General features: G+C 37.6%; 1 protein-coding gene across 4 annotated transcripts in view; it reads right to left on the bottom strand.

The window, feature by feature from the left end:
* Positions 1-1,064: 1,064 nt before the first annotated feature.
* Positions 1,065-18,861, bottom strand: part of LOC754534 (serine/threonine-protein kinase WNK2) — a 93,565-nt gene continuing 75,768 nt past the window's right edge. For all 4 annotated transcript variants that reach the window (XM_030972869.1, XM_030972868.1, XM_030972870.1 and 1 more), the window contains 6 exons: positions 10,992-11,092; positions 10,003-10,204; positions 8,623-8,877; positions 5,016-7,355; positions 4,361-4,428; positions 1,065-3,781 (listed from right to left, as the gene is read on the bottom strand). In XM_030972869.1, the coding sequence (XP_030828729.1) occupies positions 2,401-3,781; positions 4,361-4,428; positions 5,016-7,355; positions 8,623-8,877; positions 10,003-10,204; positions 10,992-11,092 (4,347 nt within the window). In that variant the 3' untranslated portion in view covers positions 1,065-2,400. The remainder of the gene's footprint in view (positions 3,782-4,360; positions 4,429-5,015; positions 7,356-8,622; positions 8,878-10,002; positions 10,205-10,991; positions 11,093-18,861) is intronic.

Raw genomic sequence — 18,861 nt, 5'->3', positions numbered from 1 at the left:
TCTTTCATTCACTGCCCACAATGCAGCATTTATACAAATTTTCATAGACGCAATAATGATAAACATTGATAACACAAGTTGAAGTCCCACTGAACAACAAAACTATATATATATGGCCATACAATTGTTGCTTATTTACATAATGTACAAATGTTTCTACATGTTGAATTCATTCAATTAACATCAGGCTGATCTGGTGTATACATTGGTTTATACTTAGAGGGGTGGAATGGATGTGGTGTTTTTGTAGATATAACAAGGCTTCTCCAAGTCAGTCATCAGTCGATGCAACATACTATTCAACTTATTTTATTATATGCTACCAGAATTGCCTTGTTTATTCCATTTAGACTGCCTCAGGTTGAAAGGCTGAAGTTTTCCTACAAAGGATCAAACAGTTCCTGTGTTGAGATACACACATTTACATGGTCTTTTCAATTTAAGTCAGAGGTCCTATGCTTGAATTATCTAATACTCCTAAACATCAGCCAAAAGGTTTACAAGACACATAGTACACAAGGTAATACAAAGTTTTGGTATGGGGGCATGAATTTGGTTCAAATGAACATATTGGAAGCATTTGCGATTTTACAATATTCAATGATCATTGTCGCGGTTGAAATCGAGTCTGAAGTGATGAAATTTTAAATAATAAACTGGTTATGTTGGATAGCTCCCTCTCAAGGCTGATATTACTTTAGCTTTGAAACAATGTTTCTTGACTACAATCGACCGATTTGCTATTCCCGTTTGGAAATTATATATCAAAACTGCATATTCTGAGATTTTCATGGTCGCAGCTACCACAGAAAGGCCTTAGGCATTATTTGAAATTTTTGAAATTTAGCGGGAGCACCGGTAAATTTTGATTATTAAAAATTCTCGAAAACAGAAGTGTTTTAGGGGCTAAATTGTCTAGTGCTTATAATACATCCATTGGGGCATCTAAATATATCAAAATTTAAAAAAATAACTTTCCATCCAATTTTCAAAATTTCCCAAAACTTTGCATTACCTTTAAAACAAGTGATCATGATATTAATTACACACGAGGGTTTCTCTTCATAAAAATGCATCAGAGTATCCCAAAATTTGACCGAGTATGGAATGGTAATTAAAGTGTCTTAGGGGGCTTACACGAGGTATAACTGAGAAACGACCGACCGACTGACTGACATGAGACCTCGACTGTGTATCTCCAGGATTTGACTTCTCATCTTCTCATCATTTCATCTTCACTCACCTTGTGGATAATCATACAACCCACTCTCCTAGTCTGTGCAAATGATTCCACATATGGCTTAGAATAATATCGTTGTCTGCCGATGACTCTATTGAACAGATGCACGCCAAAGACACTTGCATAAAGAATATTTACATTTCTTGGGGTCGGTAATACAAATATTTAGGCTTAGCTTTCATTTCTTCATACAGTTAGTAATAAGCATGACTTGAGTGAGATACATTTATAAGGATTACATACAACACAGAAGCACCTAGTAAAGTGATATATAATAAGGAAGCTGCAACCTGTTTAAGTAAAAGGCTGTATCACCTTTACTCGCTGGACTCCTGCCTCTCTTCATCATCATCATCATCATCATTCTTTCACTGTCCATGAGGCTGCTTCAATGCAGCATATCCCAAACAAAATATAAGGCAGTTTACATGAAATCAACAACTATACTAACATATCTCTGGTCTACAGTCTTCCTTCTCTACAATCCTAATCCATTTCATTCATTACTGATAAATTAGCTACTCACACACATAAGCATTACATGCCAATTAGTTCATTTATTATAACAGGTTGATGAAGCTCGACACTTGGAGGGAATGCAAAAGAAACTGTGACATCTGAGTTGGTGATTTGTCGCAAAGAAAGTACAGCAACGATCAGAATTTGGTATTAAAGAGAAAATGTACCACAGCATTCAGGTGTAAATAGAATAGTCAGTGTTTTTAACACCTTTTTCTTTATTACATAATATTTACATACTGTTCACAAATGTATTTCAATTTTAAATCACATATGTGCTACCCCTTTAACTCAAAATGATAAACCTTATGTGACCATACTAAGTTTCTGCTATGTGAAAAAGATTTCCTTTGGATTATTTTAGCATTTACTCTAGATATGCAACATGCGTAATGTTGGCTTTAATACTTTTTAACTGTGACCACTCTACACGCTACGCAGCATACGTGTACATATGAAAGCACTGTGCAGTAGTTCTGCTCACTAATCTGCGGATCACAACATTTTTGCAAAGTGATTTTTATTTGAAATAACACTTCCTACTGTGGAGTATCAGTTTCTTAACCATAAGATGTTGCAAATTTGTATAATTTTTGTTTTTTAAACTATATGTCACAATTTCTAGTGCACATTTCGATTCCTCATGTCTTGGGAACATCAGCTTTGGTAGTTCCAGAAGGTGGTCTTGCTGCACTGGCATGCAAGTCCTGCTGCTGTTGGGCACGCTTCAAGTCATTCAGGCTAACTTTCCTTTCATCCAAAGCAGGTCTTGCCGCTGTTGGCTTACTCAAATCTGCAAGATTCTTGAACTTGTCATCAGCAAAGGTGCCTTTTCGCTTGCCTGCCTGTTGCTGCTGCTGTTGCTGGGATGCAGGTGTTTGAAGCTGTGCTGCCACAGTTTGGTCGGTAGGAATCACATCTGTATTATTATCAGCTGGCCTGGGGTCTGTGGTCGGGTGATCAACTGCTACCCTATTGTCAATCTGCCCATGCAGTTCTGTATTTTCACTTTGGTAATTTGGCTGGCTTAGCCCACCAGGCCTGGCTTCCTCCAGTCTCCTTTCCACCTGACCCAAGTCTGTCTGAGCTTGGTAGCCTTTTGAAGTTACCGCCTCAGTTGCCTCACTATTCATTGGTACCATTCTCTTGGTGAAGTCTATTTTCTCAGTACCAGAGCCGGTCCTTACATGGGATGGATAAGGATGAACTTGTTGCGTAGGAAACGTTACACCTGCATTGTCTATCCCACGAGGGAGCTGCTCTGGAGACCTGTTGATTCCATTCTGTATTGACGGCTGGTCCTTCATGTCCATAATCTGCATTGCACCTCCTGCTGAACTCATCCACGCATTACCAGCTCCTGGTCTTGGCATGAATGCCTCAGGATTAGGGGGTCCCATTGGCTGGTTGGGATTGGGGAAAAATGCTGGCTGAAACCCAGTGTTGGGTTGAGGAACAACAGACTGGTAACTGACACTCCTTTTGAGTCCTTGACTATTGGTATAGGTCTGCTGTGGGATCATCTCATTGCTGGCAGAGAAACGGGGGTGCATGGTGGTAGGCACTTGATACTGAGCACCTGTCATTGCAGGTGCAGCACCTGGCATGGCTCCTTGGCCAGGCATCTCCACACCAGCTACAGGTCTATAGGTTACCATCCCTCCCTGCACAGGAACCCCCATGGAAGACATGCCTGGTACGGTAGGTGGGCTGGTGGTACCCTGACGGAATCCCCCAAATGCAGAGCCTGGCGCATGAGTGAAAGGAACTCCCTGGAAGTGGTTATAGGGAATAAGATTGCTACTGGGATGCCACATGCCTTGGGGAGCAAAGTTGCCTTGAGGAGCAAAGTTGCCTGGAGGAGCAAAGTTTTCTTGCATGGGGAAGGGTACCATGCTGTACATGTTGGGTTGATAGAGAAGCAAGGGACTCTGGGGCGGTGTTGTCTGCGGATAGTGAGCTATAAACTCCTGCATTTCACTACGATGTCTATGGAGTATCTTAGCCCTCTCTTCATCTTGCCTACAATTTTAAAAAGAAAAGAGAAACACATACCTTCATGTTATAATACCTGTATAAGCATCTATCTCGCAGAGCATGAAAAAGTGTTATTTTCAAAAGACTTTGTAGATAACATTGTTGCATGAATGAAAACTCCTGAGAATGTAGAACTGTCTCATCTTGACATAAGCAGATATACATTAAATAACATGACTACAACTGGAGTCAAAATAGTTAACTGATTCAAGATTGGTACATCTGTTTTGGCCTTTCCATTTTGCAGGATTATAAATTAAGTCTCATAATTATATACAAGAAGAGTTATTCTTAATCACACACAAATTACAATTTCAATCTAAGTCAAGAAAATAAGGCCAAATTATTAAAATGTGCAGTAACATAACTAAATCAGGTTTGAAAAACACCTTTGCAAATATTCATTGTCAAAGTATTATATCTAAACATACCAGCATGGTGCTAAATGTATAATTACTGACAAAACATCCCTTTCACTATATCTTTTTTTACCTCCACTCGTTTTACCTTTACCCAGAGCAAAAACCTGAGATACAAACAATGCTTAATATCTGTCTGTCCTACCTCTTTAGAAGCTCCTGGAGTTCCCTTGCAGCTTCAGCTTGAGATGGCTGGACTTGACCTAGATCAGCCTACGATCGATAGAAATAACAAAATATGTTTAACACCCATAGTAAAAGTTCTCTTTCACTACTTTCCTTCATGGCAAATACAAGCACAAATTTGATAATCATATTTCACCTAAAACGAACTCTTCATTCTACAAACTTGAAGACCCTAGAATATTTTGCAAAGTTGGGTCCATACATAATAAGTGAAGTTAATAATCAAACGCAATGAACCATAAAAATATATGATACATGCAATTCCTATTTGGCTTATTTATTAATTATTTATTTTTTGTCACTTCATGATTTGCTAACAAACATGGCAATAGAATGATCTTGTGTTAAAAAATATGCAGAAATTATCTTTCAAAATAGCTTCAAAGAAGGTAACATTCTAATATTTAAAATGCCTTATCTTATGACAAGTTTATTGCCACACAAATCTAGATTGAAAAATCCCTCCAAACTCGAAATTAATTCTGTATAATTAAACTACAATTAAACTATAATTAAACATATATATATATCTTTTTTCAAAAGCATATTGTCAATGATGATAACGATGGAATATAAAATGTACTTCTAATCAAAGGTATAAACTTGTTACTCACATTAGCAATGGGTCCTGGAGAAGCTGATCCAACATCTGACAAAGGGGGTGTACTTTGAGATTCGGGCTGGGCAAACACACCCTGGCCTGGCCCAAATGGTTGTCCAGGAAGACCTGCTGATTGCTGCAAAGTTGGACCTTCTGGTGGGAATGAAGGAAGCGAGCTTCCATCTGATGCGATGCTGTCTGGAGTATCCCGTTCACTGCCAATCAGGCTGCTCTTACGCTCAGGCTTGATGGCCGGTCCAACTGATATATCAACAGCGGGTTCATTTCCTTGCTGAGGATGAGGAGATGGTTCCCGATCTGCCTCTTTTATGGCAAGTGATGCAGTGGCTGACGGTAATGGAGGCTGTTCTGCCTCAGGTTGTTTCTCAATATCAGTCTGATCATCCTTATTAGTTTCAATTGAAGCTGTCTCAGGAACAGACTGTTCGGCAGAGGTTTTTCCTTCAACAACCGAAGTCTTGTCTGAAACCTTGTTAACTTGGAAACGACTAAGCTTAACGGGAGAACCTGCCGATGGTTTTGCAGTTTCTGCTACATCTGCTCCCTCCTTGTCAATATTTTTTTCAGTCTGGGATACCAAATCTGAGACCACATCTTTCACATCCTGTGTTGCTGTCTCACCAGATTTCACCAGGTCACTTTTTACAGCGTCTCCCACAGTACATGGAGCAGGTGCTACTGTAAATCTACCTTTCTTTTCTTCCTTTCGTGCAGGCTCCTGGTCTTTGTCCATACCAATGGCAGGTTCTCTGGAAGACTTATCTCCAACTGTTTCTGTTTTGCTGCCTGCATTTCCTTCACTGATCTCCTCCTTTGGTTTTTCCTCAGTCACTGCTGCTGCATCCTTCTTGTCTTCTACAGATGACACAGAAAAACGGGACTTCTTTGTTGGGCTAGAGGCTGGCTTAGGGGACACAGGTCTAGCTGGTTGTTCGATTTGAATTTGATTTTCTTCTGATTTCTCAGGCACAACCTGCACAGAATCCTGTTGGGGATCTACATAAGGTGTTGTTTGAAAATCTGGAACAGGTTCACTTGCTGGACGTGGCAGGTAGTTATGAATGGGTAAACTCTGGGCATCCATCAAGGATGCTTTCCTTTCATCTTGGATTGGATGAAAGACAGGTGCTAACATATTTGAAACAGGCTGTGGAGTCAGGACAATATTTGCAGAGCTCTGGCTGTTGTTTGGTGTGGTCAGCTGGGCAACACTCACACTGACTTGATTGTGATAGGGTACATTTGACTGACCCTGTGATATTTGCTGCTGGAGCATTGTTGGTGGTTGTGAAGGAACTTTAGCTGGTGTTTGTTGCTGGTGTGGGTTAGGCTTTTTGTGTAGCTGAGATAGTTTGTGATCAAGCTCTTTAAGACGAGCTACACCTGCAACCTGAGCAGCTTTAGCTTGAGACTGCTGTGGCTGTGCCCCTCCTGCGACACTCTGGGTGGGTGCTGCAGTTGAAAGAGCAGCTGTAGTTTGTGGTTGTTGATGAGGTTGTGCATGAGCCTGACCTTGCACAGATGTTGCAACTTGTTGACCAGGTTGTGTTGGTTGAACTTGTTGCAACTGCTGTGGTGGAATCTGTGCTTGTTGCCCTCCTTGCTGAATAGGTTGAGTTGGTTGTTGTTGCAGCAGTGGCTGAACTTGGTCCTGGACTGATGGTAGAGGTTGTTGCTGCATTGGTGGTTGTTGTTGGTGCATTGGAAGCTGTTGTTGTGGTTGTTGTTGTTGCTGCATTGGGGGTTGCTGCTGATGTTGCATAATAGGAGGTTGCTGCTGGAGCTGTTGCATTGGTGGTTGTTGGTGTTGCTGCATTGGTGGTTGCTGCGAGAGGTGCTGCTGCATTGGCATCTGTTGCTGCATGTACATTTGTTGAGCCTGTTGGGGGTGCATGTACATCTGGGGAGCACCAGCCTGTGTTGCCATGGGCACGAAAACAACATTTCCTTGTGAAGATAGCATAGGCATCATGCTGTACGCACCCATCATAGGCATTCCCTGCATCATGCCTTGATCTGGGACACCTGCTTGGCTTGGATAGACAGGTTGTGGTGTTCTCAGCTCCATTTGAAGATGATGACTCTGCTGGACTGGCACTTGGCTAGGCATGTTCTCTATGGCTGCTGGAGGAGACTGGTTGGGCTTAGGACGAGTCTGGTCACTGTCTTCACTACCCATCTGCTGAGGCTGATTGACGATTAGAGGACTACTACCCTTCCTACTGAGGGGTAGGTGCTGGTTTTCAACAGGTCTCAGTTGCTGCTCACCCTGCTGTGACTCTGCAGTCAGATGCTTACCAACTGCCATCTCAAAGCTTTGTTGGGGAGCATTCTAATCAAATAAAGAAAGAAAGAAAAAGGCAAAATTATAAAATATTCAAAATAAGGACTTGTGATGTAAAAAAAAAATAATCATTAAAATACAAAAAAATTAATTACATGCAATTATTCAAATATCACTTCAATGCAAAAATCATCAGCTCATGTACATGGCACATTAAGTCAATCATGTTATTCTTCAAGTTAGATCAAAGTGGTAGTAGTAGCTCCGATTAAATTCTACTTCTCTATATAATGCTAACATCATGCTCTGTGTATACAGAATATCATAATTTCACAAACAAACATTATTCACATTGCCTAAAACAGGAAACCACTACAAGTATCTACTCGAAATTGAACATCACAGGCATATTATCTACATGTAGGTTAACTTGTCACAATGCTCAATGTTTAAGTTGAACATGGGGAACAATACATTACATACCAACAACAAAATACTTGATATTGGTATCTGTGATTATCATGAATTAGTTATGCTTCATTTCTTTTTTCTCTACGTGTGTACAGTTTAGTGTATGAATATTTCCAGGAATATGTTTCCATAGAGAGAGAAAAAGGAAAGTGAAATAAAATTGGACAAGGAATTTTAAGGGTGTTTCAAAAATTGTTGTAGGGTAGAGCAGGTTGCAGTTATTGACGAGCAAAGCAGAACTACCTCATCCCAAATAATGCCACAGAAAAACCCCAAGGGCAATGTGTGCCTAAATAGAGGATAATCTTGCTATTCTTATAAAAATGAACTTTTTGGTGGCAAATTGTATGAAGAATATTCTTTATGTTTGAAACATAAAAATATATATGAAAGGGAAAGTACATTCTCATCAAGTGTTCTAACATATAGAGAGTATAGGCGAGTATAGGAAGATACTCATGTCATCTTACTGCACTCTAAAAGGTTAGGAATGTAAAGAGGAGAATGGAATGCAAGGTCATTAGGAATGAGAAGGGCTTGAAGAAATAATGATGTAATAAAACCATTCAGGCTGCTAATCATACATTCAAACCAAATGGGATGGAAGAGGGAGAGGGAGAGGGAGGGGGGGGGGGGGGTAGGGGGCTGGTAAAAAGAAATTGTCACTCCAAGGCCAGCTACCACAGCAGTCCAATTTGCACATAGCAAGGAAACTCAAAAGAAAATCTGAGATAGAGAGCCAGTCCCACCAACCCACCAAAGAGGGCCAAGAAAGGGGGCTGAGCCTTGGGCTTGAAGGATCAGATATTGGTGAAGCAGGTGAGTAGAGAGCTGGGGACCATACCAATTGCTGCTGAGACTCGTCCCCACTGGGAGGGGAGGCATCCGACGAGTTGACGGCTGTGCCGGGGCTTGGTGGAACCACCCCTTCCTGAAGCTGCTGACTGGTGATGGTACCGGTATCGTCTCCCACGGTAGAGGATGAGGGACCTGGCTGGAGGTGGAGGCCTGGTCCTAAACGTTTGGCATCCTCCATCACCTTGAGAAGCTGCTCCTTGAAGAGGCCTGCATGCTGCTCATGAACCCACTTGGCTACCGTCTATAGAGAGTGGAATAGATAGATAGGTAATGATGCACAGGAGGAGGGCAGAAGAAAGTGAGAATAGAAACAGTGAGTAGAACAGAGACAGGAAAGCAAATCAAAATGAGAAAGACATAGAGAAGGAAAACTAATTTATTACACAAATCAAATATTTTCATATCATGGCATCAATATGCAAAAAATTAACATAGATAATTCCACTACATAGATATTAAAACTACATGTACATAGATATTTCAACTAAAACTCAAGTGAAATGGTTTTCTCTATTAAGATCTTGCACCAAATGCCTCCAGGATTTTACCTTTCTCTATCTCACTAACAAAAACGTGGATTCTTCGTTTTGATATGCAATGCATTCTATGCAGTGGAAATAGGTCAAATTTCAAATTAAAGTCCAACAAAAGGAAAAAACTTGAAAGAGGTGATGGTCATATTGCTCATAATTCCTTGTCCAGCAGAGGTGGCTCCAAACAGACCCAATATAAAAATCCAATATTCTTATTGTTATTTCGCATTGTGTTATTTATTTCAACTGTCCTATTTCATTCAACCTCCTGGTACTCTTGTGGCATATCTTGTGATATAAATATAAACTATACACACTCTCACAATATTTTGATCAAGGTCTCACAATCTTTCCCCTCAAGAGCTGCAGATCATATGTCCCAAAAAGTAATTGTATTTTATTTTAGGACACCTGTGCTGATGCAAATTTGATAAAAATAACAGTGCTTATAAACACAATGAGGCTGAATTTTATGGATCTTTTCGTCTCCACAGACCTCAGAAGTTTTTAATAATAGCACTCCGTAATTATTGACAGAAGAATTCATTAAATATTGAAAGAAAAGATATCTACATAAAGACAAACTATGACAAAAGAGGTGGATAATTTCCCAGGATGATAAGAGATATTTACCATGCAGAGTTAAATCATCTCTTTAGCTATAAGAACTCTTAACCTAACCAGGAATTAAAGAGAAATAATGAAAACTGAGCAAACTGCATGTCTATTAACCCATGTTTTTTGTTGTTTTTATTTTGTGTTCCTCTTTGAAAGTTTACTAAGTCAAATGAGAAAGAGGCCATATAATTTTATTTTAAGAATTTATTTCATACCAGGTTTGAGACAATGCCATCCAACTGATCATCTTCACTGAACTTGAAGACGATAGTGTCTCCCCTATGCGTCTCCAAGGAGCATTCGATCACTTGATCCTCGTCAACAGATATGATGCTAAGCTTAGGCCTCTTCTTGCTCGTTTTACTATGCTTCTTTTTACCCTGCCTCTTCTCAACATTCTGACTGCCTTCTGCTCCACTGCAATAAAAACAAACAAAAATTACATATGCATTAAAAAAAAAAAGGTTTGATCCTAACAGGCACCGGGAACATATGAGCCCCCAAATCCAAATCTAAGCCCCCCCCCCCCTTCACCCCCATTTTTTTTTTCAATCTAAATTTCTACAGAGGACTCATGCATACAGACATTTGGAATTATTGAGTGGAAAATCATGAAATAGTCAAGATGGAACCCTGGATGTAGCATAGAAGATCTGTAAATATAGAATAACTTGAGTTTAAAACATATCACAAGTAAACCATAGCAACTTCATTTCCGGACCCTTTCTGTCCTATCACAATGCAGCAAACTTATCTTGGAATTCCTTTAGAGCACCTCAGTTAAGCAGGCTTTCTTCAGAGCTTTTCACCTTACATTTAAGGTACATAAGGTACCTAATCATATTTGTAAATTTTGGAAGTAAAAGTGATAGTAGAATATCCAAGAACGCTACACTTTCAAAAATTCTCTTTTAAAGATTGTCTTGCGAAATGATTTAAGAGCTAGTCCAATCTGTGTTCAATAAAATGACAACACAATAGTTGTGGACATCAAATCTATCACCTATCAAAAACAAAAACAAAAAATTATTATGGAATTCAAGAGACCTATCATTTTAAATAACAACAAAAAGTCCCACAACATTCAGCGTATACACTTCAAATTACCAGAATGTTGATTGCTAGACGGGGTTGGACTAATAATTCATAATTTTGACAATCACTATTGACTGCTAGCTATATGTGATGTTTGGGGGGTAATTACCTTTCTTCTCCTGTCCCAGAGGGGTAGGCGCTGGCTGCATCAGTTAAAACATCCTTCCTCTCAAGACCAGGTGAACTCCATGCCTGGCCATCACTACCAACCTGCTCAACAACAACAAAAATAGAAAAGTAAAAGACAAATGTTATAAAAGATGCTAAAATATTTCAGAAATTTTTTAAAAAGCTGATTTGTAGGTGAAAAATACAGGTTCAAAATGGGTGTAAGATTCCAAATCAAATCTATTGAAACCATAGGAAGGTAGATAACTCAGTCTTATGAAGCTCAGCAAATTTATGATATTAGCTTTTGGGCAGTATTAAGTGATAGCACGAGAGCTTTTTTGCTGAAAAGCATGTCATCCCAACTTAAATATGAGAAGGAAAGTACAAATCAGTTTGTGGTCTCATATTGATAACAAGTACCGTAATTAACGGTGTATAAACCACACTTTTTTAACGCCGAAAAAAATTCAAAGTCGGGGGGTGCGTCTTATACACGGTACACCAAATTTTTTTTTTTTTTGAAGGGCGAAAAAGAGGGGTGCGGTTAATACACGAGGGCGGTTTATACACCGTTAATTACAGTACTATTGAATAGCGCATTTCAAGTTACAATTGACTGATTGAAGAAATTGCCAGTGTTCTTTTATCCGATCACTTGATCCAATCACATTACTGCATGTACGCAGCACTCTCCACTCCATTGAGAGTATTCAGGACAGCTACCATATTCTCATAACATTTTGTCTGTTTGAAGGCACAAGGTTGTTTACTCATACACTTTAACACAAGTTAATGCAATTACGGCTCCAAAGGAACACCCTAAACATACAATGCTGTTATCTCTTACAAGGGTTTAAAAATTGGTTCTGTTTTTTGTCTTTTGTTCAATGTTATCCCAAACTTGGAAATAGTGAAACAATGTACCAAGCACAATCAATACAGTAGGATGGAGATATTTTCTAGATCAAAGACTTGCTGTACAAAATGACCCGATGACCTGAAAAAAACAATCGGATAGATGACTAAGAATAAAACATGAATAGCAGGCCAGCCAAATCTTACAAACTTTTGACCTATTCCTGATCTCATGCAATTACCTCCTTTTGAATTAACCCTAATTATAACATACAAATTCCCCCTTAGAACTAATTTCAATGAAGGTCGTTTCTATATAAAGTGTCCTTGTGAATATACAAGATAGGGAAAGGCATTGCGGAGAGGAAATGAGGAAAGGAAAAGAAGGAAAGGAGAACTAGAGATATACTTTGATGAGCATATGTAGACACTCGCTGACCACTATATTAACGAGTCAACTTGAGGAAAGAAAGTTTCAACGTGTTTGCTTCCGGCATCGCCCAAAACAAATGTTCCTAACCTTCTCAATATGGCATGTATCAATCAAGTTACTGTTTTAGTACTTGTCATTACAAAGTTAATTCACATCAATAAACATTTTGCATGTAAATGGACATCACAACATATGTTGAGCAAACATACCTCAAGGGCATTATGTAACCTTGTTATACACAAATAATGCGTGATTAGCGTTTAAAATTATAAAGAAAAAAAAGAATAAAAATTCCAGAGTCTGTACTTGGGTGCTCAAAATTTGATTTGTCATTGTTTCTTTTTTTTCCTAAAAAGGTGTTGGATGACTGAGCACAACTGTTCTTGTAAAGCATGATACATCGTTATGCCTAACTGCTAATGATGAGAAAGCTTTTTAAGTTGGTGATTCAACGCCATGATGCATAAACTGACAAAGCCTACAGGTGTAAGTAAAATTTATAGTTTGAAAACAAAATCGCAAGTTATCTAACTTATTAGGAATGCATTATTTCTTATCTATAATATGATTTGATCATATAGTCAACTTCAAAATCCATGTTTATAACTGTAAGAGACTGAGTCACCTAATTGACAAGTTTTCATTGTGAAATGGAGTCTGCTAACATTTAAATGCTGCATGTGAAATGGGTCTTCAAGGAGCAAGGGATTAGAACATGTACAACTCCCAACGTGTTCCGCCAGGTATGTGTAAGCCCATCCATGGAGGTGTTGATGGATGCACATTTCTGGTTCTGGATCTAAATTTGGAGGTGTATCCAAAAACATGGCCGGCAAAGTCTTCACTTTTTACTTCAAAGCATGCTGCACCTGTTTGTGCCTATGACACAGTGCATGGAGGAAATTCAGTCTACTCCCTCGATAAGAATAATACACACTCAAGAATGGAATACACTGCCTCCAAAGCAGATCCAATGGCTTATGAAATGTATTTAAAACATTGATCTGGTTGAGACAATTGTTGAGAAAGAATTAAGGATGCCCATGTTGACAAAAGAGATACCAAAATATTGCTCTGAGTCAACAAGCTAAATGATAGGGAGAAAGGGTTCAAGTAGAGTGCAATGATCTTGTACATGACATCAATGTGAAGAGTTGAGAACAGAGGGACAAAAACGTCTCCACATGAGCATGAAACCCCAGACTGTCAGTTTCATTTGTTCCTGATTATTAAACAATTTTTATCTGATAACTAGGGACTTGATAAATATACAAAACACTGGTTCTTTTAGCCTTGTGTATGAAGGAAAATGGAGGAAAAAAAATCCTGACAAACTAGTTAATAATGCCAGGCCTGTCTCCAGGGCAATATAGCCAAGAGCTTAGCTCTAAACAAGAAATCTAATAACAAAATTGTAAAATCATGGGTATATCAGGAAATATTATCAAGTAATGAATCAGGTTTAATGGTCTTTTAACTCTTATACAAACAGATGTGGTATTCTAACTGCCATTTTTAGTATGAAAACAAAACAAATGAGTGTTAATGTTCACTTCCTGTTCGACTCGTAATAAAAAATAGTTCATTGAGGAAACGAGACAAGCCAACACTGGACAATGATTACTAGTATGATTAAGCAAATATAAATATCATAATATAGGATTTCCCGGCCAAATTCGCGAGTTTGTTATTCGAATTCATTTGTCTTGCGTTCAAATTCGACGCTTTTAGTGCTGTCAGGTATATCTCGGGTATATCTCGGGTTTATATTCCTTTTTCTAGATTTCAAATCTATGAAGTTTTCGTTAGAATCTATGTATGTTTCATTCAAATTAATGAACAAAGTGCTTCTTTCACTATTTGGTCATTCAATTTAGCGCAACACGATTTTCTGACATCGCGACGGTGTATTTCTAGCATTCTAATTCATTTGTTGCATTCAAATTAGCACTTTGTGCACTTAAATTGATGGTCAATATATATTTCTCGTTTCTTACACACTTTTTATAGCTCTTTTTTTTTCTTTCAAGATTGTTTTTTTCATGTGTATTTCATCATATTTTAGTTTATGGCATTTATAAACTTATACTTATTAGATTTGTCTGATATTCATCGGCATTTAAGTTTGATTGTTAAGGGGAAAAACTAAATACTTGCATCTGCGGACTTGATGGTCTCAATATGTTTATACATTTTCATGAAAGGAAGTCGTTTGTCTTGTGTTTCATCATAAATTTATCATAATTTCAGTCATCATAATTTCATTATGGAGGTCATGTACAATATATAGGGGTAGAGACTAGAGTCACACAATTTTGAGAATGATTCATCATTTTAACCAAGTCTTTAGCCATCGATGGCAAAGGGAAATGGAGAAGTGACAAGTAAACTATGAAACTCTTTTAGAAAAACAGAGGGGAGTGCTAGCTAGTGTGAGAGACGATGTAAATTACTTTTGTAACATTCAAAGTCTGTATTTAAAAGGGGCAATTGAGGGTACCCCCACCTTTCCTGGGTATATAAACATGTCCGTGCAGAAATGCCATATATCCCTTGATTTCGCCCCTTCTTTACTTAATGTCTGACTACACCCATATGCATTGTACTGAAAATGAAAAAAATTGAATAACAGAATAGACCCCAATGGCAGGTCCTGGATTTTATTTTATTTTTTAAACTGTAAACGTGTGGTGCATTTCTTCCCCCTAACATTCCTAACTTGAATACAAATATTTCGAATACGAATGACAGGTGTTAATTTGAATGATAGAAATGACGCCTCGACAAATGATGATTAGTTTGAATGCTAGTTGAGCAGTTTCTAAATTGAATGACAGATCTATGAAATCCTTCGACCAAAATCCTAAATTAAATACAAGATCGGGAAAATTTAATGATAATTGGCATGGCAAAGCTGATCTGCGCTAACTTAAATACAAAGTAAATGAATTTGAATGACAAACTCGCGAATTTGGCCGGGAAATCCTATAGTATAAAAGAATGTGTAAGGTCTTCAAGCTATATGCTTTCCATTTTGATTATGTTTGTAGAATTGATGAATGCCGAGCTTTTACAACAGAGTGGACGTAATTTAGACTCTGTCCCCTTACAAAGGCCTCTCTAAATACGTCATGCCAATAATTCGGGCATTAAAACTTGCTGATCCATATACTAATATATGTGGGAGTAAATTCAAACCCAATTTTATGCTTTCAAACACTCAATTATTCAATGGTAATACTACTCCTAACAAAATGTAGTAGTATTAATTTACCGGAACTGCATTGTGTTTGCATGCATTCTGGCTGAAAAAGTCATTCAATTATGGAAATCTCATAAAGATCTCTTGATAATGAACAAAATACTTACAAGAGCTCTCATGCACAGCAACATTATCTTTACACATTTAAACCATCGCTTTCTATATCTTCGCATTAGTGTAATCACATCATTCCCCTTGAGGCCAGCTTTTACACTCTAGCATTGGGATAAAATTATGTAAATCCTCATTTGAAAAAAATAAGCAGCAAAAAACAGAGAAGTACCAGGGTGCATATCTGTGAATGTATGAACAATTAGCAAAGGAAAGAATCACATAATTGTAGCATACTACAATGATTGTGAAATGTTGAAATTCCTTTGTCCCTTTTATTTTGAGAGCATCTCCAATTCATGCAACGTAAATATGAATTATCGGAATGGGACAGTATTTCAATCTAAAAGCATGGTCTCTGCTGTTTCAATACATTTTCTTCAAATGTTAACAAGAAGAGAAGAAGCTGGCTCATTTCTCTAGATCTCAGCAGTAGTATGACTGGATGAATTTCACAAAAACACAATATAACCCGACCAAATATTACTGCCTAAATAGACTGATCAGTAAGAGAATGGAGATGAGAGTGTGAATGCTTTTTTACACCTTCGTACTCTCTTCAGTTACCTGTGACTAAGGAGGAAGTGGCCCAAAATGGCTACTCCAGGGGTCTCTGTACAACAAGGGTGGATTTGTGAGGAATTACTCTTAATAACAACCTACAGGAAAATGGAAATTAATTATGCATTTTGTATCCTTTTGCGGTGGAATATTTCTAGGTCTCTAACATAGTTATATAAACATTAGCTGTTTTCCTGTCTTAGAAGCAATGACAAAAAGAGGAAATTTATCACTTCATGATAAGAAATAACAAGGAAATTACTTTGATGGATGACTAACAGAATCCTGTACTAAGTCAGTTTTCATTTACCCAAATTTATTAAAAAACAGTACAGAAAACGGAGCTAAAGAATTTTACGGCTAAATGAGAAGTTTCACTTTGAGTTGTACATTGGAATATCCACATGGCATAGTGTATAAAAACTAAATCCTTCTCTAGTTGCAGGAAGAAAAAAACGTCCTTTAGAGCTTCTCAACAAGAAGTACGACAAGATATATCAAATTACTTGTGCAAGGTTACGGATCTATTCAAATACCAGCAATTCGTTTTGATTGTCCATTTCTTAGAATATAACAATGATTAAAACTTGGCAACAATCCTACAAGCTGGATTCTGATTCTAGAAAGGAGAAAATAAGTGATCGGGAAGGCTAGTATATATATATCTATTCCACTTTTCAGATCATCTGAATCCTAATTCCTCACCTACATGCTATCCTCTGATACACACTTGAACCGCTCCATTTTCTTACTGGGAATACTTATTTAGAGTTCCTTTCATTACATTGTAAGACTCAGCAGAACAGATGCACAGACAGTAACTGATAGTCGTGACATTATATGTGATTTCTAACAAATTCAAGGGGAAAGGTTAAGTATGGGCCATCGAACACCTATTCAGTTGCATGGATTCTGTTTTATCTATTTCTTCATTTCTTTAAATTTTTATTAATTTATTTCATTTTGTAGAACAATAACCTTCTTGAGTTGCCTTGAATTGGTGCGAACATATGTGAGCTCATTATTGATTGAGACTACAGCTGGACACATTTAACGGTGTATACCAAACACAAGGTCATATTAGAAAGCTCTCAAAGCATGACCGCACCCATTCTTGCAATTCCACACCTCTGAATATTATAGTCTGTATCGGCTAGCTGGCATGCACAGTATATTTCTCTGAAAACATTCTCACTATTTTTCAATCATATTCTCTGCTTTTAATCAGTCATTGCAGAAAAAGTAAGTCTTGTGCAGAGCCTAGACTAGGCTAGCATTCTTAATATCATGTGGGAGATGCCTTGTTATGCACAATTTTTGATATGTGGTAGACAATACAAAAGAGTCATGGATTTCTGGGCACAGTCAGTATTAATGGGACTCCACCGAAGTAAGGAAATTAAAATGGCATGCATCAACACACGAGTAATCCAATAATGTCATGCATCATTAGAACAGGTCTGCCATGCTGCTGTGTAGTGTAGTGAAAATGCACCAAGCCAAATAATATAGTACAAAAACATGTCCATGACCTTGTATGTTGCATTAGTCTTTTTTCGACCGTGCTAATTGGTGTCTACTCTCATATTCACAATTTGAAATAAAGAGTGACATAGTAACAAAAAATATTAGATTAACAAAAAATATTAGAGTAACATGATCTGAAAGGGGAGGCCAATACTTTTTTTTGTCACTCACATCAGACTAAAACTTGTATGTTAATCTTTAGTCCCGTTCATGACCTTCTATGTCATGTTTCATTTTGCTCCACGCAATAATTTGATCATGTTTTCTGATCAGACTGATAACAGTAAGTTCTTGATTAAACGACAGGATGCAAGTTCACACTTTTAATTGCAACATCAACTCTACAAATTAGTAGGAAGATATAAAAGTCGCCCAAGTGCACATGTTGTCAAAAAATGCCAAGATCTCCCTTAAAGAGCCCCCCACCCCAACCGAAAAAAAGCAGTCGCAAAAAACAAAAAACAAACATGTATTACATCCTAATATATTAACCAATATCATTTTCATAATTAAGTATATCAATTATTACATAACTAAAATTATGTCTTAGGTCTCTTCGTAGTTAATTTATATGCTCTTCATGCTTATTTTTTTATTACATAAAATAACATTGCCACACAACACCTACGCATCAAAAAGTGTTAACATCTGTAGGTTTTTAATAAATAATTGAACTGAAAATAAACCTGCATACAAGTTTTTCACTAATAAAGTTTTCACTCCAGCTCATGTAAATAAGGAAAGCAAAAACGTCCTGATATTAATTTATAAACAGTTTTCTTTGTTGATTTTAATACAGAAAAGGTGTTAACAAATTGGGTGGGAGACAAAGGTTTTAATCATGAATTAGCCTTTGAATATTGAATCCATCTTTAAACCCTCTCTTGTTCTGTTTATCCCAGGGTATGAATTGAGTCATACATAGCTTTAATAATACCCTCTCCAGTCATTAAGCTTTCTCTCTCGCTCACCTTCATCTCTAACTCTCTTTCATGTCTGTTTATCCTAAAATTAAAATCTCTATCTTCCTAATCTGTCTCTCATTTTTTTTCAATTATACATGTGATCTTGATATTTGTAAATGGATATGATCGTAAAATGGCTAGATTCCAATTCTAA

Source organism: Strongylocentrotus purpuratus, unplaced genomic scaffold, assembly GCF_000002235.5.
Source record: "Strongylocentrotus purpuratus isolate Spur 01 unplaced genomic scaffold, Spur_5.0 spur5_scaffold_6, whole genome shotgun sequence".
NCBI classification, from domain to species: Eukaryota; Metazoa; Echinodermata; class Echinoidea; order Camarodonta; family Strongylocentrotidae; genus Strongylocentrotus; species Strongylocentrotus purpuratus.
This window is presented reverse-complemented; position numbering and strand designations above follow the sequence as displayed.